A 25,095-nucleotide genomic window follows, 5' to 3' on the forward strand; every position below is an offset into this window, starting at 1 on the left:
TACAGTGCAAAACCAGTCATCCTTGTTAAACACTTTGCTGACGGGACTCACAATTTTATATTTTTGCGCAGGTAAATTAGCAAGGACTACAACATTTGATCAAATATCAGCCTGCTGCAACAATACTGACAAAATGCCAAGATTCACCCACCAGCAAACTACAACTTATTCAAATTAAATTCATAAACCGTATTCAACTTTACACACACACACACACACCCACACACACATACCAATTTCCATTCTCATTCAAGTTGCATTTAATTCAAACTTTACAACATGTGTGCTCTGATTAAAATCAATGTTTAAAGCTTCTCAATTATTTGGTATATAAACCGATGGGTGAAAAGAAAGAAAGAAAGAAAGAAAGAAAGAAAGAAAGACATTTTACGAAAAAAATAGATGACCAAAATTACCCCCTGCTAAGAAAGCTATGAAATGTTTTGACAAATATGCTATGGCAGCCTTCATAAAAAATCTATATGGGCTCGGAAATTGTCAAAGGGGTTATCTTTATCTACCAACCTTATTAAAAGGCCAATTTCTTAAAATGTCACTAGAACAAAAAATTTAATAATCCATAGTGAAATATGCTTACTGATAAAATGAGGCACACGGAGATATGGAACAGAATTGTTTCTTATTTTTTTTTCCAGAATACATACAAAAAAATACCAATTCTCTTTCCATGGTATACACCTGAAAAATAACGGCAATTTAAAATGTGGACATTTTGGAATTTAAGAAACAAACATGCATGTAAATTATTTTCTTCTCAATGAGACATTAAATAAGAACAAATACAATCATAGCAATTTCAAATTAACATCGAAATGAAGACCCCTACTTTATTAGTACTCTAACATGTGTGTGTTTTCACTTTACCTATAGAGTTCAATTTCAACATAATGCACTTTTGAGTTGCTCAAATATTTTCCATTTGCAGCTATTATCGTCTGCTTTTAAGCCGACATATAAATAAATACAGTTGAGTCCACGGATCCCGTCCATAAGTGGAGCGCTGTTAATATAAAAGTCTTTATATTTGCATTCTTAGTACTATAAACTTTTCAAAGTCAATTTTTCTTTTCTCACTGGTATCCAAGCGCGGATGCTGTGGTGAGTCTCTGGCCATACAGTGCATAAGGAGAGTAGTAAGGGCCGGTGGCTGCCGGGACAGGAACAGGCGCACCAGTTGGCAAGGGGCTTTTGGAGTACGGATGGTAGCGGCTGCTGAGTCCTAACGCGTGATGCGGGCTCCTTAGGGCCAAAGTCCCGGGGCTCCCAGGGGCTCCTGACGGTGGCATGTGCATATGGCAGGCCATGGCCGCTGCTGCGGCGCTGGCTAATGATGAAGACCCGGGATAACCAGATATCAACTTATCAGCCCCAGTGAAAGCAGTGTGCGTCCTCAGGTGATTCAGGAGCTCTTCCGAGCTGGAGAAGCGTTTGTCGCACGGTCCATTTGCCGACACCCAATTACAAACATGGGGGAGCGGGTCGTTGGGGAGCATGAAGCCGTATGGGTACAGCGGGTGTCCACTAAATGATGGCGCCGTGGAATGAACGCTGTGTAAGGGGTGTGTCGGGTACATAAGTGGGTAGCCGGACTTGAGGGCATTAGCGGCCGCTGCAGCTGCAGAGTCGTGCGTACAGGAGGCACTGGCTGCGCCCGCTAAGTGACTGGCACAATGGTAACTGAGGCAGTAAGGGTCTCTACATAAGCTGGCTGACATGATGGACGGTGGGGAAGCCCCAGCTAAAGGGCTGGATCCTGCCTTACTGCAGCCCAGTGAGCTAGCCAGCTGTGCGTTAACCAGGCTCCCTCCGTGGGGCAGGAAGTGTTGAGGATAACCAGCATAGGCCCCAGCCAAACTACCCGGGTAGGTCATGCCAGCAGGAGGCAAAGGGAAAACTGTCTGTCCCGGTTTGTAAGGAGAAACCGGTGCCACAAGTCCAGACCCGAGAACGGATGCGGAGGATACAGAAGTTACAGACGAGGAGTCCGAGGAGGAGGTGGTTTTAGAGCCAGGCGTCGTCTCCTGGTGTTGGTTGACCTCTACGTTTATTCCACCACAACTCACGCTTATCCTGCTGTGGCTAGTGGTGCCAGATCCGTCCGTCGTGCCATTTTTATTACAATCAGACTCTTTCTTTTCATCCCGTTCCCCACCTTTCCCCTCTGATGGCATGGGGGAAGCAGAAGTGCTGGAGTTAGGGCTGCCTGTCCGCGGCGTAAACGGCTGGCAGGTGGCGCTCGGCACTCGGAAACCAGACTTCTCTCCGCCTGAGACGCCCGAAGACGAGTCCTTCTTATCTGAAGGTTTAGAATAGGGTTTGAAGCTAGATTTGTCATCCACACCGATGTCACTCAATTTCAAAGGACCGGATTTAGACTCCTTGTCACTAGATCCATTTTGTGTTACGGAGGATAATTTGGAAGAGGGCGGTGGGTCCGGCTTGCCGATCTGAGAGCAGGTCTGCGCCAGCAGTGCCAACGGACTTTTCTTGGCATCTAGCTGCAAAAAAGATGAAATAGTGGTTGATAAATACTGTCAAAAACACACATCGAATACTTTTCGACATTATCACAAAATGTCTAGTTGAAGTCAAACATTAAATTCCCTGCCATTTCCATAAAGTATTGTGCGGATTATGCAGTAATTACGCACGACTCAAACACGACGAAACTACACTAGTCAGACTATTATTTCACAACAAATCGCTTATTACGGGGTTTCATATACATTGGAGTTATAAACATTTTACTGTCATTGTGTGGTTTACCAAGACACGGTATAGACTGTGGGACAACAGCAATGACCCCAAAACGCTGGCACACGTAAAACCAATAAATAACAGACATTAACACTACGATCTTATCTAGCCTAGTTTAATGTTATCCTTACCTCAATAGGGCTAATCGGGGTAGAAGGCAAAGGCTGCAGATACTCCGGGTGCAAAATGTGTCCCGATCGTGCGGTAAGCATTTTCAAAACCTTGATGGGAAGTCGGTTTGCTTGCCGTAGTGGATCACACGGAGGTGTGGAGTGGAGAAAAGGCTTGTTGATGCTCGCTGAGCTGCTATTCCGAGAACCGTTGCTTTCCCAGGCTAAACAAATATCACTATTTTTCAGGGCAGACGCCGAGGGCGATGTGATCATGTCCCAATTCTCAGGAAATTAAACGGCGATGCTTTCGTCAGATTCATTAAGACAATCAAAATAGTATCGAGCCTCGCTCAAAAAAGCGTAAAAATGGTTCAATAATGAGTAATCCGGATAGTAAAGGAGCAAGGCGCGGCAGCTGGAAGGAGAGTGCGAGGTTATCGCAGATCCGAGGCTGCGTCTTGCACCATGAGCGCTGCGCCTTGTGTGCGTCTGTCTGCAGGTCCGTGCTCTGTACTCCCGAAGTACGAACTGGTAGAAATTTTCACTTCAAAAGCAGCTGAATTAGTCCGAGATTAAAGCCTTTGCCGCCTTCCAATCAAATGGGACCCTGAGGTGATTGGAGGGTCAAGGGGATGTGACGTTCTCCTCTTTGTAAGCTCCTCTATTTTGACAGCTCGGGGGAGGAGATAGGCCTAAATATTTTGGTTGCCGTGAACGCTTGCACTATTTTAGGTGTTACGGGTTCTATACACGCCAGCACGCAAAATTTAAAATGTGTATGTGAATCCTCTTATACAACTGAGATGAACAAACACTCCACTGTTGAAATTATATAAATCACGTGTATTTACTCACTTTTAGCCTGCATCCTCATTTCAACTGTCATGGAAGACTATCGCTTATAGGTTTTGTGTTATTATCAGGAGGGTAAAAGCAATCTGAACTCAGTTTACCAGCCTATTTATTTACGGAATAGAGTTTACCCACCTTTTTAGCCTGACATAAATATTTATAACATACACCCACAGTAGGCCTATACATCATAGTAAGTAGTATCAAACTAATGTAAGTTATCTAAGGACAGGGTGTTTTAAGGGACAAAAAACCCCCCCATAAATTAATCTTTTTTTCCCTGTAACTATTACTCATTTCTGCTGGTTTTGGTGATAGTTTGCCTTATGACTGGAGGCCATATTCTCGACCCTTTTAGTCAGACCTACCACCACACCACCAATCATTATCCTATATGAGAATACACTTTGATGGACCTAATTTGTCTTAAGTCAATCGGAACGCAGTAATTAACTAATAAAACATTTTATCTGTTATCCGTCAACGATGTGTAACCTGCGGGACGCACATTACGCACGTCTACCACAGGGACTTTTTCCACTGACAACCATAAGATCAACCACTTCAGCTTGAATTCCCCAAACAGACAAGCGTTGACAGGAACAGACCAATGTAGTGATGGAGGGATGTGAATGTCACATGTTTTCAGTATAATATACACCGCCCTTCTATTTCTATCTCCACCCCTCCGTCAAGTGTCAATTCTGCTCCACCGCAATCAATCAGTTATTTGTCAGACGCTGTCAATCCAGCGCTTGATTTATGTCAGCTATTGTAGCTGATTACATGCCAGTGTGACTAGGGGAAAAGGACAAATGGGAAGAGAGGCATTCTGGAAGAGACACCTAATTTGAGGGGAAATAAATCATTCTCGAGTTAAGATTTAATTTGTAAACGCATCGACAATAGCCGAGCTCTATACAATGTTGGGAATAAGAAGCCAAAGGATCATAAGGAAGACTAAACTAACCACATTCAAATCTCAAAGGAAAATCTCCATTCTGTCGGCTTTTCGTCGGAGCAAAGTTCCTAAACTTTTCCAGTTCCTCATCAGACACCTCGGAAACTCCGATACTTTATAATAACTTGCAGCGGCCGTTCACCTAACTTCGTCTATAGGGGAATTGTTATTGCTATTTAGTGCTCATGCTATGAATCGGCCGATTATGTTGTTAACAAGAAGCCTTAGGTAAAACACCGCAGGCACAAAATAATTAGGGCCTGTCATTTAAAAAATGCTTTGTCTCAACTTTTGAACTTTAAACGTGATTTATACGAGGAATCCATAATCTAAAATAAAAAAGCAACTATATCCATGTGCCTTTGGAAAAAAAATAAGAAAGGAAGGACAATGGACATGTAGACAATTTATATTTCCATAATCTAGCCTACAATAAATATTTTATTAAGGATGTTTAAGTGGATACGTTAACAGTCGTCCAATCAATCTACAGTTGCAGACACTGATTAAAAATATATATAACGTATAAGAACCTGCTGAAACATCACGGTTTCTGAAAGCAGAGTGTCCATTTTAGCACATCGTAGCCTATCTACTATTGTATTGTTAAAACCTGTCATCTGCCTCGGGCACATTGTCATCTGCAACAAGAACAACAAAGAAAGAGAACAAAAAAGAAATCCAGACATTTTATATTGATGTCAGCTCGATTTTATTTACATACAATGAAAATGATTTATTTTCTTTAAGAGGTAGAAAAGCGGACTGAGAGAAAGAAAAGAAGAGAAATGGTCTGTCAGGCCGTTGAGAAAAGAAGTTTAAAATGCCTTGAACTATTCACCGCTGAGATGGCTAATCAGTATTGAGGCTCCAGGGCAATCGGGCAGCTTTTCAATGCGGTTTTCCTTTCATCTCAATCGGGATGGAGGCGCTCAATTAAAAGCCTATCAGTTTGTAAGTAAATCAACGCCTATCAAAGTTGTCACATCAAACAAAACGATTATTATTGCAACCCGCCTCCGCCATTAATCTCTTTCTGTGGTAATCTGCTTGACAGGTCATCTTGGAGAGCAAGAAAACCTGGAGTGGACAGTCACAGGGGGCAAAATAGGTTTTGGGAAAAAAAAAAAGAGAAAAGAATATACATTATATAGGCTAAAACAAGCTATAGCTCATAATCTGCCCTAAATACAACCTGGGCTTAAGGTTAGGCCTAATAAATAAAATAAAATAACCATTTTTAACTATAGGGTAAAAAGTACATTTCTAATTTGGTCCAAGTAAAAAACCAAACTTACTAATACTTAGACACTGAAGTCATTTTCAGGCCAATAGTTAGATATAAAAGATTTGCTTCCGCGTATAGGCCTACATTGGTCTGCAGTAGGATACAGCTTTGTAAAGTGTATGTGAATGAAAAACCTAGTCATAATTTTCTGCTCTCCAGATACTGTGTCATAATAGAGAAATCACTTGAAATAATAAATGAACACTAGCCCAATATTAGGCCAATAATTCCATTCAATTTCATGTCTGACTTTGTAAGGGGGGAAAAAGAAAGTCTAAATGAGCGGACCTCCATTCCTTCAAATGTTTTCAGTGTTTTTGTGTGGCAGAACAGGGGGGGGACGTTTCACAATATGCAAAGATGTGTGATTGATAACAGGCTTGCTGTTTTCTGCAAGGGCTGTCAGTCCGTGACACAATATGTGAGTTATTAGGGCAAAGAAGGGCAACCATAAATTTTCACTGTCAGGCGAAAACCCTCTTTATTGTCCGTATGACGAATGGGCTTCTGCAGCAGACACCAAATACTCGGCATTACCCTTAAATGGGAACACATTTTTGCGACCGTAATTCATAATATTTAAATAGAAAGTTTTAATATCCCCATATATTTCATAACAGTGACATGTTTATGAATCACTCTCCGCATGCAAATATAATTATTTACATCTCGGGAGGAAGTGCGTTGGACTTCCAGGTTTACTGTGAGCTTTGCTTAACCTGGGCCGACACTATTGCTTTTGGTGGGTTGAAGTGAGGAAGTACAAAATTAAATGTTCTCATCGATTTATAATGTATATTTAATAGAAATTATATAATTAAATAACTCGCCTAATTGTAGACCTTAGAGACTTGTCTATATTTAGAATTAAAATCTAAAATGTTCTACGGCTCGCCTGTTTTGGAGCTATTCACAATCATATAAAGTTGTTAATTTTTGTCTCAATCCCTCTTCGCTCTATTAATTATTTAGAGACAAGATTCAAGCCAAATATACCTTGTGCTTTTCTCAATGGCGCATAAATCTCCGAGTAGATAAAGGAGGGTATTTTATACAGAAATGTGCTAAATACAACCATTAAAAGGCATGCACAAAGTAGAAAATATTTTTTTTCTAAAACTCCAAGAAGGAAGGATAGGTTTACAGGAAAGTCCGTGACACGACATTACCTGGAATCATAGCCTACTAAGCTCCGATGTAAAACGTCAGAGGTTAAAAAAAAAAAAAAAAAAAAAAAAAAAAAGTGACAGTGTATAAACGTAGTCCTCCTGTCTAGAATAAACTCATTTTGCATTGCACACACAGACCACCCGTTACATTCTGTCAAATGTGAAAAGTGTGGAGCACCGCAAGACACACAGTAGAAACTGGAAGCCATGCAGACTCTCTCACTCCGGGCGGGCAGCAGGGAGAAAGGAAAGCTTTTCCGTGTATGGGAGGTCCCACGTGACGTCACGCAGCAGACACCGAGGCAGAGCAAAGGGATAGGCTAGTTTAGTCCAGGGGTTCCCAAACTTTTTCATGTCAAGCACCCCTGAATAGATAGATAGGCCTTAGTAGTTCTCAACACAGGTGCCACTGTGACCCAAAAGTATGCAGGTTTTTTCATTCCAACCAAACAGAACAGCAGCTCATTTCACTCATTAGCACACCTTCAGCCAGAGACCGGGAACTCATCAGTGGAGTGAGCTGGTGTGGTGTTTGGTTGGACTGAAAACCTGCATAATATTAAGGCACAACAGCACATGGTTGAGAACCAAAGCTTTAAACTACAAAACTGCATTTGATACAGATTTAAGCTCAGGGAACCACGATTTTAAAAATAAAATAAAATCACACTGGTGGCATTCTGGACCAATTCTCCCTCTAATTTGTATGCATCAGTGCAAGATAGTTTGGTGACCTATGTGTAATAAGTTATATATTAATAAATAATAACATGTCATCAATTTATCCCCAGATATTTAAGCAATATAAGTGGGTTTTGAAGTTTTTGTGACCAATGACATGAGATGCAGGGAATTTGCCATGTGTTTACTGAATTGACGTCCCATATTTCTATCATTAGTTGGGATTTCATATACAATTGCATAACTGTCACAACATTGCATAATACTATATTGAAGGTGGGGAGAGTGATACCTCTGATTAAATTAGTCATCCTGATACATTCTCTTATTGTTTTCAGTGTCTTATGATTGAAATAAAAGATAAATTAAAGTATTCCTCATTTTGCTGCAGAGCCTCTGGAACTTCCTCGAGGACTCTTGGGGATTCCTGGACCCCAGATGGGAAATCACTGGGTTACTCTAACAGGAGGTGTGTTTTTATAACCGTATTACACTTGTTCCAGAATCCACCAGGGATATATACAGTATAAGAGACAGACATATTATAGCCTATACTTTAAAGACCCAGATCCTAATCTACAACAGTTTAACACAAAATTATTAGAAAACCACACAGCCCAGAGTAGAATGTTTTTATTGACTGGCAGAGCCAAACTAAGCTGGGATTCAGTGCCAAATAAACAGGACTTCTACATGTACTTTTAAGCTGTAAATGATTTGTTTACAGCAAAATACACCTATTAAAAAAGTAAAAAGTAAAACTGAACAAAACCCCACCTTTGACCCTGAATTAGTGTAGCAAGCAAAAAAGACTTTGGATCAACAATCAAACTATATAGTAGGCCAAATTTATCTGAATCAAAACTGAATTTTATTTTTAAAAGTAAAATGATATTGTTTACAAGCTATCATATTTTTATGCTTTGGCTATTAGTCAGGTAGCTCAGTCAGCCTTCAAATATCAAGATTCATGTTGCTCACTTATTCTTTGGCAACTCCAAAGTGTGTGTGTGTGTGTGTGTGTGTGTGCAGAATGCACATGGAGGAGGGCTAAGTAGGAAAGCTAACTGTTAGAGTCAATAGGTGTGATATGATTTCAACCAGCAGTATATGGGCCACTGGACTACTTATAAACAATTTAAATGATCCGTCAGTGTCATTAAAACTCAGCCAGTTATCTGCATAGTCAGTAAATTAAAGAAACATAATCTTTCATTACGACTTCAGTGTGCTGTGGTCATCTTAGGCCATCGGCAGAATCAGATTTTGCCTTGAGCGGTTGGTGCTGAGACAGAATTATTTCAAACAAAATTAATATGCAGGTCAAGAAAACACACACACAAACACAGACTATACTTAGTCAACACCAACAATCAATATGATCCCAGCAGATCAAGAGGCACAATTTGGAATGCAAAAAGGGAAAATAGTAGTGTATAGTATACTCAATAAATGTGTTTAAATATTCAAATAGAAGATATTTACAGTGTTACAGGAGGCTCCATCCATTTCTTTGGGTTGGGTATCAGCAATGCCACAGAAAAAGAGAAATGCTACAGAAAAAAGTGAACTGGCACCAATGTCACCAATGTAGACAAAGTTTTACCAGCAGTAGGGTCAAGGTGTCCATCAGTACAAGTCTTAGGTTAGGCCTACCTGTTGCCCATTCACTAGTGACATTTCATAAAACCACAATATAAGTGGAGGCTATTTATCATGCTGAGGAGTAGATTAACAAATTTTATGGAGTATATAGGGTGTATTTGTGTAATGATGGCATAGCCCACATCATTCAGACTACTTCCTCATTCCAAATAATAAGGCAGTTTTGTTCATGGGTCCGGAAAGTCCCAAAAAGTCCCTCTAAAATCTACCCAATTCACACAACCTCTAGCAGAATGGGGTGCAGAATGGACGAGGTCTGTCAGGTTGTAGTCAGTTCCTACAGACACAAGATGAAGTCGGCTTTGCCATGTTTCCATATTTAGAATCAAGTTGTTATTTTCCTGTAGAGCAGATGGCTACACATCTTATTTTGTTTATGGAAACTAAAACTATTGCATTTACTGGTCTTGTGATCAGATCTGTGACCAGGTCTTGTTACAGGGGCCAAAAACAATCACAAGACATTCAAATTTCTAAGAATCCCAAAGCAAACTCTGACCCAACACACAGCAGACCCACCCTGAAATATTTAGAGAACCAAGGATGTTGCCTGGTCCATCCTTAGGTTTTTGGGGGAATGTAGCATATACCTGACGACCTGTGGTCCAATGCTTTGACTTAGATATAATTTGGTCATTTAGTCACAACTTTATACAAAATCTGGGAGCATAATAGTGTGCAACTTCTCAATTTTTTCATCAGATGCCTTCTTCAGAAAGTCTGCATCTTGACAAATGTTTTGGGTGTGCATCTCCAGCACAAAACTGTTATAATAAACTTAGACATAATGAAATAATAGGCAATGTATATCCCACATCACAGATGACATTGTGTGGTGGGACTATCAAATACTAATTAGAGTATATTACAGTGACAGCTATGTAGACAGCTGACAGCTATGAAGCCTTTCTTACCATAAAGCCTGAACAGAGCCGGAGCTATCCCCTTCTGCAAAGTGTATAGTGTTGTTCTCAGTGAGTTTAAAGCAGTTGTTAGGACAAATTAAATCACATTCTTTGGAATTTGTCATTAATTTGATTCAGTTTACTGTTTTATAGCTGCATCACTGCACTTATCCTTTCTCTCCTTCTCTTTTTCCTGCTCTCTCTTGTTTATTGCTCATGAAATGTGCTTATCATTGCTGTCTCTAACTAAATGAGCTGCTACTATTCCCAGGACTCCCTTGGAAATCAGACTGTTGATTCCTACAGGGTTAACCTGGTTAAATAAAATCAAATATAGGCTATATATAACATTTTTTTATCGAGGTAGATTGCAAATAAAAGGCTTCGTCATACTGCTGACAGCAACAGGTTGCTGCTGATGGTGTTTGAGGCTGTAAGCTTCAGTTTTACTTAACCAAATTAATTTCCAGCAGCACTGCTTCTTCAAGGTGCTTTCTAAACACAAGGTCTCACTTGACAATAGGTCTTCATATAGGCTCAGTGAAACCTGTCAGTTGTTTTTTCATCAGCAGACGGTACAGCACTGTGATTTCACCAATAACAAACACTATGTCCGCATGTTTCCGCAGAGCGGGTCAGCTGATTTGGAGCAGCACGCGGAAACGGTAGTCAATTGAAAACGACCAGTAGACTTCAAAAGTACATCCACAAATATCGCTTAATGTTTACAGCGGTCGTTTTTCTTGCGTGAGCGGGACTTTGGATTTCAATTCAGATATTTTGTCTAAAAACAGAGTAACTGGGCTGTGATCAGCAAGAGACGTTAAAGTTATGGCACGCAGCGAATCGATGGTCGCATTGAATGGCACGCAAGTAAGTTGTGTTTCAACTTCTATTTCTATCGTTTTTTTTTTTTTTTTTAATCGATGGTTTAATTGGCGTGTTTCTCGAGGAATGCTGTTTAAAAGTTTCATTTTCTAGCCCTGCAAAAGCTTTTTCATTCCTCCGTCATCACCGGTGTCATGTGACACATTGTAGCCTACAGTCAATATACTCAGTCTTTTGCAGTTCCTCCTACAACTTCACTGGAGACAATATCAAGTAGCAAGTAACTATCCAGCCATAACATGTATTGGGATTTTGGTAGTAGCCTTTGCTGAAACTGTGGTTTACTGATAATGGATAGTTTCCTAAAAATATTATTTAGTAGGCCTACTGGAAAGCATCAACAATAGAGTATGAGCAAAACACTCAGTAGTCAACATCATCTCCATGCATATTTAACAGACTGACAGTAGGTGACATTCCACCTGGCTTCAACTTACACATCAACTGAGTGTCAACATTGAAACATCCTCACTCTAGTGTTAACCGTGTACTATATAGTATAAAGTCATTTTAAGTGAAGCACACTATTGCTTTGGAGGTGGGACATCCTGAAACACTTCTACATCATTTTGCTGTACCAGTGTCAGGGTTGCTATGCTATTACACACAGTAATCTCTCTGTATTGTTTTCCTTAAAGATTTCCTATATCGGACATGACTGTAAGGACATTCCCGACTTCCTTGGAGACAGATATGGCCGGTTTGCGAGAAGACTGGATCTCAGCTTCAATCAGCTCAGGTAAGGAGATAGGAAGTGATGACCGAGGTACACACTGACGCTACTAACATAGAATTACCTGGAGGCAGATGCTTGGTGCCGTTGTGATAAATCTCTCATACAAGTGTAAACTCGAGAGACTTAAACTTGCAGACAGGTCATGTTTTCTGAAGTATTATCTCTGTAATGATAAACAACCCACTGTTGGTAATCTATGGGTTTGGGAGGAAAAAAAATAGCTGTGCCCTATGTGCAAATTTTCAAATATGCTTGTTATTATGACAAAAACTAATACATTTGTGATGTAAGATGTGAAGTAAGATGCTTGTTTACCACAGTGTAACGCTGACATTGCATTGCTCTGTTTTGAAATACTCTGTTTTAGTGTCTTTGTTTTGTGGATATGTGTTTAGAAACTTTTGCATTCAATGTACCCTTATCACTTAATGGAATTTAGAGTAATGTAGTCCATGGCAACGTAAGTTCAAGTTTGCCTCTGTAGACCTAGCTATTACTGGTAGACAGATGCATCTCTGCATCAAGTGCAATTGAATGTGTGCATTCTGTCTATAGGTGGTCAGAGTGTCATCACAACATCAAACAGTTGAGTGAGTGTAAGAGCTGGGCTGGTGCCATGCTGGGGCAGGATAAAAGGCATGATCAATAAATGTGACATGCTAATTCAGGGGCAAATAGAAGAAAGGATTCCTCTGACAGGACATGAAGGAACACCTCATGGCAGCTGGTTCAGAGGGGGCTGCCATTTCAACAGCAGGACTAGCATAGTTGATCTGGCAAGTAAAAGAGAAGAGATGATAGTTATGAGGTGCTTTTGTTTCTGAACCCCTTTCTTGACTTGTCAGGCCATGAAGCCATCTGAATACGGGCGTTTTTGTTACATGAAAAGTGTCGTCTTGAGGCGGTTGTCTGTGCTGGAGATGTGGATTCATCCATTTAATTGATTTGCTTTACGCCAGGTTCTGTCACAATAATAATTGGTAAATGTATACTTATCAAAGCATTAATATTCTTAATGAACCTCTGCAATTGGAAAAGGAACATATCCTCACTGGAATTTGATTCACCTTTTCGTCTGTTGAAGGATCGTACTTTACTCCTGGTTTCAAACACGATTGCCCCCTTAAGTGCTGAACAAAGGTAATTGTGTAGAATGTGCAAACTACACCCACACTCAATGAATGTCAAACTGAATGGTCAGTGGCCATATTATTTCTTGAAGTGTTATTAAACTCATAAATGACATTGTTGTATTACCTGTAATAACTGGTTGACTTTTGATCAATTGCCCTTATCTGGTTCTCAAATATAATAGTTGAAAAACAGCTTAGTTTGTGAGTCATTTATAGTTCAAACTACAGGTGCTGCAGTATGTCTTTATTCCTTACACAGGCTAAACGCCAACAGACCATAACTGCAGGTATGCTACCTTTGCGTGGAACAGAACACTCCCATCGGACAGTAGATGTCCTGTAGTTACCTTTGTGGATGTGGAAGCCTGTTATGTTTTACAAACAGCTTTATGAAAACTGACTGAAACAAGTCTTATGTGTGTTGGTTTCAGGAAGATCAAGGCTGGCATTATGTTTCTCGCCCTTGAACGTGTCACATTAAGAACTTGATGTTCAGAATCAAATATTTATAACTCAGATATTACTAATTCATTATTAATTTTCAATTCGGTTAAGGGGGAATCTTAGATGTCAGATATCATTACTGAACTTCAAAGGATGGTATGGGCAGAGAAGCAGTGCAGAAGTAATGAAGTGCTGGTCGAACCATTTGGGGCGCATATCAGTGGGCTATTGATTGATGGTTTGCTTGTGGTGAATGTGTTGTATTGCATAGTGCTTCATCCTCCTCTCATATAGAAAGTATGTTTGAGTGTTTCACATTGAAGTCTTGTATATCAAGTTAACATTAAAGCAACTACATAGGTAATTTTATTTTTTATTGTAAACATGTTTTATTCATCTCCCACTGAGTTTTCAAACCTTCTTTATTTTGTAAAGAGACTCTGAGAGAGATTGGAAAATATCACGTGTCAAAGAGTGATTCCAAAAACAAGTGAGTCTTTCTGGACTATGTAACCTCCAGTGTAAGCTGTCTGCATACTGTATCTCTATCTATGGCTATACAGTACTGACCTGCTATAGTGTGGTCATGCAAGCTCCCCACCACACACACACACACACACACACACACACACACACACACACACACACCAGACCTGTGCATGCGCCATTCTCTCTTAAACTCCTTCTCTGTTGCGATTGGAGTCTGTAGGAGCTCACATGACAATGCTGCGAGGTCACGGGGGGGTGGAGCTGTGAAATTCAATAAGCAACTCAACATGTGATGGTGTTATAGGCTAGCTAAGGCGTAGCCACACCCTCCCAGTAGCTCTGATCCCTATAAGAATGCCCTTGAAGGACAGAGGCCCCTGTCCCACAGCTTGATAAAGGGACATACAGTCCAAGCTTAAAAGACTAGGATAAATTAAAGCTGTTGTTTCCTACAATAAATGGTATTTCTGTCCCTGAACTCTTGATGCTACTACTGTACTTGAGTGTAGCACTTTAAAACATCTTGAAGTTTTGTTACCTATCATGTCCCATTTCACGCTGCACGTGAGATAGCGGAGGCTCTCATGTGTTGACACTATGACCCCATTTCAGTGTCAGCTCGAGCAAACCAAGTGTAAACTGAGGCACATGTTAGTGGAGCAGAGTGGACTACCTTCAGCCTGATGCACTTCTTCACGCTGCTTGACTCAAATCGAGTGGGAGACATTGCCAGAGTTTGTAGTGGCTAATATGCTTATTTCTGTCAGCTCAATTGACAACACTCATCCACCAACCTGACAATGAGTCACAATGAGAAGTGAGGTACTGCATCACCTTCAACTGAGTTCTGGATGCTGTGTGTTTGTTTGTGTGTGTGTGTGTGTGTGTCTCTGTTTGTGCATATGTTTTCATATGTTTTCATATGCACAAACACAAATACTCACACAAATAATGAGTGTTTGTGTGTGTGTGTGTGTGTGTGAGCGCGTGTGTACATGCAGTGTTTGTGTATCTGTCTCCATAAGCGTAAGTGTGAGTGGCTGGGCAGGTAATGGCAGGATGAAATTATGGTAGCAGCCTGTCACACCTACACCTCTCCCTCTCTGCGCCGCAGTGTCAGGCTGTCTCATCGGTGTGTTGAGGAGTGTGGCTCACAGTGAGATTTCTATCGCGGGACGGGCTCAGATATTATTGTGTTGTCCACTTTGTTTCAGGTCAGGTGTGTACATGATGTGGTGAGTGGGAATGCACTGTGTCGACATGATTCCCCTCTGTGACTGGGGTCTGCTTCATCCTCTGTCCTCAGGAGATGCTTGCATCTATTACCTGCTGTGCTATCACATTGGACACAGGAGGTTTGAGGAGCTCACATCTATGAGTCACGAGAGGAATGCTAACATTGTATGAACAGTGCTACCTTTCTTCTGAGATATGAAATGGCATTGTGATAAACAAATCACAGTTCTGCAAAGACAAGGTTTTTGAAGTGATAATGGAACCTGAAAGTTAGTCTTTCTCTCTTTTACTTAGATCTGTCTTAGCCCCACCTTGTCCTCCCAACACGGTGTACTGTTTCTCACACATACAATAAAAACATGCATGTCAGTTATATTCTCAACTACTATGAAGCATCTGCTATCGTTGGTCATCCAGACTGCTGTGATTAAAACATACGGGTAATTATCAAGGTTGCTAACTTTCTGGGATACTTCATCAAGAACAATGATATATGTGCCAGGGATTATTATACTCTTCTCTTTCCCTTCTAAACATACACATCGTTCTAAAATGGCATCTACTGTAGGAACCCACAGGGATTTTTGAGAGGGGCTTCTGGGGATGCCACCAAATTGAAGCATACTTAAATTTTACTATCAGTGAATTTAGTGGTAAGCAATGAAAACAGTGAGAGAATAGGTACTCATAGAGAATAGGTAATCACAGATGTCCCTCTCCCTATCACCCTAAATCTAAGATGGGGGGTACCAAGCCTTCTCACATTGTGGCTCCTGAGTAAATGTATTTTTCGGGTCACTTAATATAAACTAGCACATAATTTGTGACAAGTCCCAAGCTTGGCACTTGGGGAAGCTAGTTAGCATGAAAAAACAGTAATGCTAAATTCTCTCACTTGGGATTAAAACTCACGATCTCTGGTGTGGCAAACCTATGCTTTACCAACCGAGCTAAACTCAAAGTGATGCAGCAAATTGGCTCATTCAGTCTTTATAGCTGCGTTCTGCAATGGTACAGTAAAGTTTTTTGTTTGTTTTTGTACTAGCTGCAGGTCACAGCTAAAAATGTTTAACCATGTCACTGAAGATGGTTTACCCCTTCATCTCATCGCCTCTATACTGTATGCCGTTCATTGTCGATGTAGAAATTAGTGATTGATTGCAAGCAACTGCTGGCAAAATGGCTTGTGACACTAAAAGCAGAACATTTCACCACAAAGATCTTCTGTTTACTTGTGAACGTAACTGGGGTTCTCGCTACCAGTACTCACCATATGATCTGAAGACCAGTGAAACATTGACATTATACTCAAATAAATTTCCAAGTATTTTACGTAGCAGATGGACTCCCAAGATTAGACTTTTCAGTTGAAATTCAGCCTGCCGTTAATATCCTCTTGAAGCTGTAGAAAGAGGGGTCCATATTGGACTTTTGCATTGCAGATGAACCTTGGCTACCTGTGTGTGTATGTGTGTGTGTGCCCGTGTGTGCATGCACACAGGCTATGCCGGTGATGGCAGCCGTTTTGCATTTTAATGACAAATCAAGTATGCTAACTCGCGTTTTAAAACGAAAGTGCTCTAAATGTCGCCCGGCTGTCAAAATGAGATGTAAGTAGTCTGATGAAAAGAGAACAAAGAAGACAAAGTAGGGAGGCCTGGTACACTGAGAAATGAAATAAAACCTTGTATGGCCTGTCAGCTGTGTCGTTTTATATTCATATCTAAAGCACATTATAGTATTACTCAGCCGCTCATGCCTCACTCATCTGTCTCTCTTAATTCGTCACAGGCACTGCTCTGTCTTTCAAGTTGCTATGTGTCAACACGGGAAGGGGCCTGCTAATTGACAAATGAGTGTCACAGACATCAAGTGCTCCTTTTCTATCCCAGCTAGGTAGACTCCGGGTGTTTGATGGTGAGGGGAGGGGGGGGGCTGTGTTATTGGCAGAAGCCCAGTAAGAGGCATTAGACTGGTCTTAGAATGAGAAGTGACAACGGGGAGAGAGCCTGTCATTGTCTTGCCTAAGTGTTCAATCTGCAGAGATGCCAGTATGCAGATAAAGTGTCAGTTAGGAGGAGAGGATATGAAACATTGGCAGTATGAAGTCCTCAAATCACTTAACTGGAAGTGTATAGTGTGTGTGTGTGTGTGTGTGTGTGTGTGTGTGTGTGTGTGTGTGTGTGTGTGTGTGTGTATGTGTGTGTGTGTGGTAATGGTGGTGGCGTACTTGGTTCTGCTAAGGAAATATATTCCATATCCGATCTATCAGGCCTGTTTAGGCTAATATTCTAGGATAACCTGATCTGTGTCTCATGAATTAAGGAGGATACAGAGCTCCTCCAGCCCTAACAGATTTAAACCAGAGATGTGAGAGACACGGTTTGGCAGGAAATAACATATTCATATCAGGAACTATGCTATTTCATATTGGTTTTATGGTATTGGGAAAAAAATCCTTTTTAATTTTCACTGGGATCTTTTTTTTTAAGTGATGGACTACTCCTGGGAAAGTGGTGGGATGACAGAGAGCTTAGGAAAATGGAGTAGATGTTATGCTTAATGGATGGGTTGTCTTGTTCTTCCATCTGTCCAATTTGAGCTTATATCAGAATCTTCTTTTAAGTAATTGCTGCAAACAGTTTCCTGTCTGTAGAGGATAGTAAAAACACCGCCAACAATGTGCTAGAGTCAGTAAATCCTATAGTGAAGTAAAGATGAATTTGTAATATTTATCAAAATCATGGTTAAAGTGATTGCTCAGGTCATTCAAATAAAGTTATAGTTAGGTCAGCTTGAATATTTTTAGTGTTCATTTTAAGGGCAAATGTCACATAAAAAAATGACTCAGTGTCACACAGATCTTGTGTGTGAATGTAGTTGTTGAAGGTTAAATGATAGGCATCTCATACAAACCGTGTTCCAATAAAACAGAATCATAGAAACTAAATAAAACAACACACAGAGGGACGTCTGTAGTTGCAATGTGTAAAGAAAGATCGCCATTCTCCAGTATACCAGCAAACTAACAGAAAAAAATAAATAAAATGAAAGCCTGCCCAAATTTGTTTAAATTCTTTTTATTGAGCTCAACTCATGTAATTAAATTTTTCTTTTGGTTACACGGCAATCTCATATCCGATAGAAAACAATTTCTCCCCACATTGCAGCCAAATCGCAATAATGTGGTCCTCATTACATCCTGCATCCGTGCATGGATTGTTTTGTTCTTATGTTTTCTGTGTCTGCCCACCAACATATCTTCGCAACTTCATAAGGTAAAGCCATGAAACAAACAAAAAAACAAACAACAAAAAAAGAACGTTCAGACAAACTGTTTGACAGGAATACATTTATTACCTCACCTAAATTTGCCTGAAGTTGAAGTTTATGTTTAAACATCAAATGTAGATGAGTTGTATCCATTGGATCTCATCAAATTTGGTGCTCTAAGGCCAAGTATTAGCTAAAATCTACTGTTCGGTCACTTCATGTCTTTTTAACTCAAGCTGCATTTCACAATGAAACTTACACGTCAGCGCCTCCATTATGAACATGTATACCAAACTGTATGCATAAATTAGATAAACTGAATGATCTCCGGTCTCTGTAGGCTTATCTTCTCACTGTCAGTGGATGTGCATATGAGTAGGGCTCAAGTCTTCCAGTCAGCCAGTCAGTCAGTCAGCTTTCAGCTCCTTTCACCTCTGCAGTATAAATCTCTATCTCTCTGTTACAACACAACAAAAGCCCACTGATGGCAGAGGAATCGTCTGTTAATCACTGTCAGGAGCTGCCATCAGCCTTCTAGAGCATTCCATAGAACCCCCCCCCCCCCAATCTAGAGCCATCTTGTGGTTTAGGATTCTGAATGGAATGGAACATCTTTATGTTCCTTTTGTTCACATTATATATACTGGGCAGTGATGCCATTCCTTTTATGACTGCGTCACATTTTTTATTGTATATCCCAAGACGGATGGCGTGCCACTGACATAGAGATTTACAGGCCTTCAGCTTGCAGTGGCAGAGCTTTAGAAGGGCCTGCTGACATCTAGCCAACACTTTGGAGGAGGAGAATAAAAGCTGACATTTTATTGGCTCTATGAGAGAGAGAGTGAGAGAGAGAGAGTGAGAGAGAGAGAGAGAGAGAGAGAGAGAGAGAGATGGGGGGGGGGGGGGGAAGAAAGAAAGAAAGAAAGAAAGAAAGGAAAAGAGATTCTGTTTCTGTACTTTATATTTTTCAGCATTGCCAGCTGTCATGGGGACCCTGCTACAAAGAAGGGATTTATTGGGTATTATTTAGAAACTTGTCAGTGGTAATGACTACAGCTATGATTTCAATTATCACCCACTAAATATAGCTTAATTCACTGCCTTGCTGGACATAATGAGCAGGCCTGACATCATTTTTCAAAAATTCGATACCATGCTATTTTAATATTTTATGTTGACCACCGATTTAATTTTCCTCCCTGGTGCTTGGCATGTGGCGAGGTCCCACTCCCTCATGTGCAGTTGGATAGTCAGAGCTATTGAGTTCAAAGCCGTCCCAGGGATATATTTTTTTCCATTGACAGAAATCCAATTAGTTTTAGTACACAGTCTGGCTGAATAAAAAGGGTCTTAAAATCTACAATATGTTTCCTTAGCGTTTTAGCAGAGCGCAAAGCCAGTGATGGATCTTTATGGTTTGACCTGATGGGGCCCGAGTGGACATACTCCCTTTTCTATTTTGGCAAGTGAAAAACAAACCATCCATATGTCTTACTCATTTTGATAGGCACAGCAGAGTCTTTTGATATTGTGTAAACATCTACAGTACAGTGCATGCTCTGGCTAAGATCTTGACTCTCGTACATATTTAAACACTTATTAAATACTTTACAACTAACCCACAAATGCTGCCGAAACACCATGTAAATATGAGAGAGGAAAAAGTCAGATGTATAATTCATTAGTGACATGTTTAGTAAGTAGACGATTTGGGGAGAGTTAATGTGTAGTCAGGTTTTGACATGAGGGTGTGCATTTTTAAGCGAGCATTAAAAGGGAGATGATTAGGACTGGCACTCGGCTGTCAATAACACGCCTTGCTGCTTGAAGTTGATGATGAGGGTGAATTTCGATATTGTAAAACAGTTTCCTTTTCGTCGCTCCTTTCCCTCCTCACCACTGATTTTAAAACACAGAGCACATGCAGTCATTTAGGATACCCGCCAGCCATTAGGACTTCATACGAGAACTCCTCCATGCAAGAAAAAAGAAGGGCTGAAGGGAAGAGGGCGCCAACTTATATGTGTGAGACACAACCTGTGTCTCTTTTAGCCCATAACTCAAGCACTGTTTATGTTCACCCCATCACACTTAGCCATCTCCCAGATTGATGATGTAAGCAACTGGAAGGCATGGAACATATTAGAACAGAGCATGGAGAAGGGCAGCCATACTTCTACTTCCCTTGGCTGAGTCCCAAATGGAAAAAAAAAAAGGTTTGGAGCCCGTTTTGGAAGAGGAACAAAGGAGCTCCCTTTGGTACGGTCTAGGCAGTTTTGGTCGCTTCATGGCTTTCAATCTCCCACAGTTTCTCCTAGAGGGCCCAGGGGTGAAAAGTGAAGACAGATACATGAGTGTATTGATGCCAAGATTTTAGAGGATGATTGCGGGTTTTGCCATGTTTTGAATTTCGGGGGGTGATTTTTTAAGAGGGCTGTATGATAAATGTTGTAAGTAGATGAATAAATCCTACGACCATAAAAATGCAGTTGGAACCTGTTATTAGAAAGAGCAGTCCTTGAAGGCCTCATCATTATTAAAAGAATTTGCTCTTACATCTTGGCAAAAAAAGAGTGCCTAATGTAATAACCCTTTAACCCCTATGTTTTGAGTCATATTTAACCGTGGTTTGCCACCCGTAGAGTGATAAACTGCATGCGGACTGTCTGATTTGCTGGCTTTGCAGTCCCAGACCCCTACTCAGCCTTCGTGGGTGAGTCTTCTGTTTTTTCTGCACTCCTGTAGAATGCTTAAACCATCTCTGGCTCTGGACAGCTGTGCCACATTCTCAGCACAGCTGTAACTCATTTCCCGTTTCCATTTCAGATAAACTTACTCACATCTTTCACAGCTTTCACTTATAAAAACCTCTGACTGTCCTTCCAAGCCACCATCTCAAGAACTTGATATTGGTCAGCCAGGAAGATTTGTGGGGGGATAACATCCTCTCTACTCCCCCACTGCTGTTTCCCCCTTTCCTCTATTATTTTAAGTTGTTTACAGTTTACATTTGCTTGTTCCTTTTGCAAAGCATAAAGAATAAGTTTAGAAAACTGTGTAGTTAGGAATGACCTCAAGAATCAAGGGCGAGCTATGGTTTATTGAGGCTACATCTGACATCCATCAGCATGGAAATATGTTTTAATGGTCAGGCAGACTGCAAGACATCAGTAGGCTGTTGCCTCACTTTTCCACCCAGGGACATATTGAGATAAGAAACAGTGACGGCATGTTTCATGTCCTTGCTGCTGACATGTCTGTGCTGGAAAACTACAAGAAACAACCGTTCCATTTTGGGGCCAGCAGTCTATATAGTACAGTATTCTTATTCTCTGTTTTCCCTCATAAAACATTGTCTTTCCATTAGGATAAATGCATTGACTCCCATCATGGTTGTTCCTCTGTGAGCTGCTGACTGTACCAGCAGCTGACAGTATGATTATGTGAACAACAGACCAAACAGTCTTCTGATCTTCTCTGTCTGTCCAGACGTTTGGTGATGTTTAAGAGTTTCTCCCCAGTGGTGGTAGTGAGATAGCTTTTGTACTGGGGGCACAGCAGAGAGTTTCTTTATTTTCTCCCTCTGTCTGGATCTGGGGCCCCTGGGTCCGCCAAAGCTCAGAACATGTCTGTACTCAGATGCTTCAAAACACCAAACAGCAGAGGAAGAGGAGGAGAAGGAGGAGGAGGAGGAAGAAGAAGGGATAAAGGAGAGACGAAGGGAAATGGGAGGAGGGTAAAGAATCCTCATAGGAACGGAGTGTACATGTACAAGCAGACCAGGCAGGCAGGCCCAACAGGGTCTGTAGACTTGTGATCTGAGGGCCGTTTGTGTGTCAGTCAGATCAAAGTCTTTTGAAGAGTAGGAGAAATCCCTTTACCTTCTCTGGCTGTGGCAACCCTTATTGGCAGCTATAGGTAAAAGGAGGGGGATGATTTCAGAGGGATACAGTGAAATGCTTCAGCATGTGTTGGTTTTCATTGTTATGGTTTCACCTCAAGTAAAACACACATTCATCCCAAGACATTTTTATTCATAAGCTTTGGGTTCAGTCTTTTTTTTTTTCTTTTTTTTTTTGGAGATACTGACGGTGTTACATGCAGCATTTTATTGTCAATAAATCATCCTAACCTTCATTTTGAGACATAAAGAGTATAATTACCGTAAACAAATGAGACCATTGTCGAGGAGATTGGCCTCTCCACCAGCCTCTACACTGCATCTGACAGTGCGGAAAGGGTTGGATTTCACGGGAAACCCTGCTTTATTTCTTTATGGCACAAAGGGAGATTGCTTTACTGCACAAAACAAGAACATGTCTACTGTTCTTACAACGCAAACTGAGCTAAAGATTTCAGGTTCTTGCAATGGCAAGAAATGGTAAATGGTGGAGTGAGTGAAAGACTGATGGCAGAATGAGGGAGGGGGGGACAAGTAACAACATCCTCTTTGCGACAGAAAACAACAGGGTTTATGGGAAAGGTAGTCTAAATTTTAGGAAATACTAGCATTAACAATACCACTTTTATGACATAGTGGCTATGAATCATCATGATCATGCTCTCATTTGATGATATATATAAAAATGCTACATGTAGCACCTTAAACTTAGAATACATGTGAATTTATTTCAGCTCCATAACTACAGCTTGGGTATTTCAATTTTGCTTTAGCTTACTATGCTACAGTGCCCACATGTAGCAGTGTAACAGGTGCGAGAAAATGACATTTAACCTAAACAAAGTTGCCTATGAAGGATCATGTTCAAGTGATTATGTTTCCTTAGATGGGACAGTGTGCTGCTAGTTTGATATGTGATACTAATTTGGGAATTTTGTTATTCATCCCTAATCATATTATATTATCAATATAACTAATTTAGAAATACAATTTTTATCTCTGCATATTGTGACTTTTTCATATTGAAATATATTGTATAGGGGGAAAAAATCACTTCATTAGTAGTTATGTAATGTTAATGCACAAGCACCTTGGAATAAGGCTGTTTTGTTAATGGTCCTGACAGCTCCTGACGTTATGTATGAATGGATCTTCTGTCCTGTTATCCTCACAAGGCCTTACTTGGAACAACATGGCTGCTTTCTTGTACACTGTTAATAGCTCATAGCTACTGTATATCTTCATGACCCTCTGTTAGGGTTCAAGCAGAGTATGACCGTGAAAGAAGAGAACAGTGTTCACTGTGCTCATGTCAGCTAAGAATCTTAATTGGCTACTGACATGGCTTTCAGTTAGGTTATGACATTAAACTTAAGCCAAATAATTAACACTAAGTAATCTGCAGCTGAAACTTTTTTCAGAGATGTGTAGTGGCCATCTAGGGGTACAACAAGGCAGGGGTGCAACTACGAAGGTAATCATCAAATGTGATTCGGAACCAAATTTAACATAGGCCGATACACACAGCTGTTCCTTCCACGGAGCGCCAGACAGTCCGTCACTCATACTCAGCCCCCTCATGCTGGCAACGTGTAGTGAGTGTATCCTTCCATGGGCCTGGCTGTTTAAATTAATTATTAGTTTTATAGCGAACCCTGAGGCCTTGCACAGGCAGCTAATCCCTGTAGAGGGCTAATCCGACCCTGCGTTACAGAAAATCAATGCCGGCCTTTGGTGTTGGCATGCCATCAGGGCAGGGGGACACATGTCAGACAGGCCTCCTGATTTTTTCATGAGGTGTGTTTTTGAAGTGGTAGAACCAGTGGAGGATGCTCGAGGTGCCCAGAATTGAAAAGAATATCCGGAAGCGAGGAAAGGGCTGTATGACCAAATTTCTCATGGGGTGATGGTGATGCAAGTGATTTTTTTGTGCAGTATTTTGACTGAAAATAGATGAGATCTTGGAGAGAACTCTGCTCTCTGTCATGAATGTGTGACCTGTAGAAATTTAAAATTGTGCATATGTAAAGCTTAGAATCATAATAAGTGCGATCATAATAACAATAAAAAAACATTGAATATTGACTTATAACACAGTGTCCCATATCTTGGGTTGGTCATTTTCTGTTGCTAATCATTTTTATGGATGCCGAATGGGAAGGGTGAGTTTTATATTAGAACCATCAGTGACCTACTGGTAACCTCTGAGATGATGGATGTGTGTGGTGGATGAGCGTGCTGCAGTCATCGAGGATTTGAGGGGATTTTCTTTCCATCTGAGTTACCACGGTTGCTATTTTCACTGGTTTGGTTGATAATTGGTGCCAGTTGAGTTCTGCTTTAAAGATTAGGCTATGCCGATGGGCCTGCTAATTTGGTGAAGTAAAGGGATTGTGTCTCCAAACAATAATTTTTGAAAATGTCAATTTGTGCCTTTTGAGTAATACATCTTGAGTAATAAATCCAAGAAGAGGACATCCTATTTTGTCTTGGCAATGATACAGACAGTCTGTGTTTTGAGATCAGTTTAATATCTTGTCAGATTTGATACAATGTCAAAATTGAAACTACCTTCCATTT

The 25,095-nt window shown here is 40.7% G+C and overlaps 2 protein-coding genes across 2 annotated transcripts in view; one reads left to right on the forward strand and one right to left on the reverse strand.

The window, feature by feature from the left end:
* Positions 1 to 621: 621 nt before the first annotated feature.
* On the reverse strand, positions 622 to 3,397 carry znf503 (zinc finger protein 503). Its single transcript, XM_071529370.1, has 2 exons — positions 2,910 to 3,397; positions 622 to 2,519 (listed from the first exon to the last, which is right to left on the reverse strand). Exons 1-2 carry the CDS (start codon positions 3,162 to 3,164, stop codon positions 1,092 to 1,094), a joined length of 1,683 nt encoding a protein of 560 aa, XP_071385471.1. The 5' UTR covers positions 3,165 to 3,397; the 3' UTR covers positions 622 to 1,091.
* Positions 3,398 to 11,054: 7,657 nt separating this feature from the next.
* lrmda (leucine rich melanocyte differentiation associated) overlaps positions 11,055 to 25,095 on the forward strand; it is a gene marked incomplete at its 3' end in the record, with an annotated part of 143,115 nt that continues 129,074 nt past the window's right edge. Inside the window, exons 1-2 of the mRNA XM_071529372.1 lie at positions 11,055 to 11,285; positions 11,939 to 12,039. Coding sequence (XP_071385473.1) covers positions 11,244 to 11,285; positions 11,939 to 12,039 — 143 coding nt within the window. The remainder of the gene's footprint in view (positions 11,286 to 11,938; positions 12,040 to 25,095) is intronic.

The sequence above is a fragment of the Centroberyx affinis genome, unplaced genomic scaffold, assembly GCF_046629955.1.
Source record: "Centroberyx affinis isolate AG114_WGS23_722 - 3 ecotype Tasmania unplaced genomic scaffold, CSIRO-AGI_Caff_v1 ptg001781l_1, whole genome shotgun sequence".
In the NCBI taxonomy this organism is placed as follows: Eukaryota; Metazoa; Chordata; class Actinopteri; order Beryciformes; family Berycidae; genus Centroberyx; species Centroberyx affinis.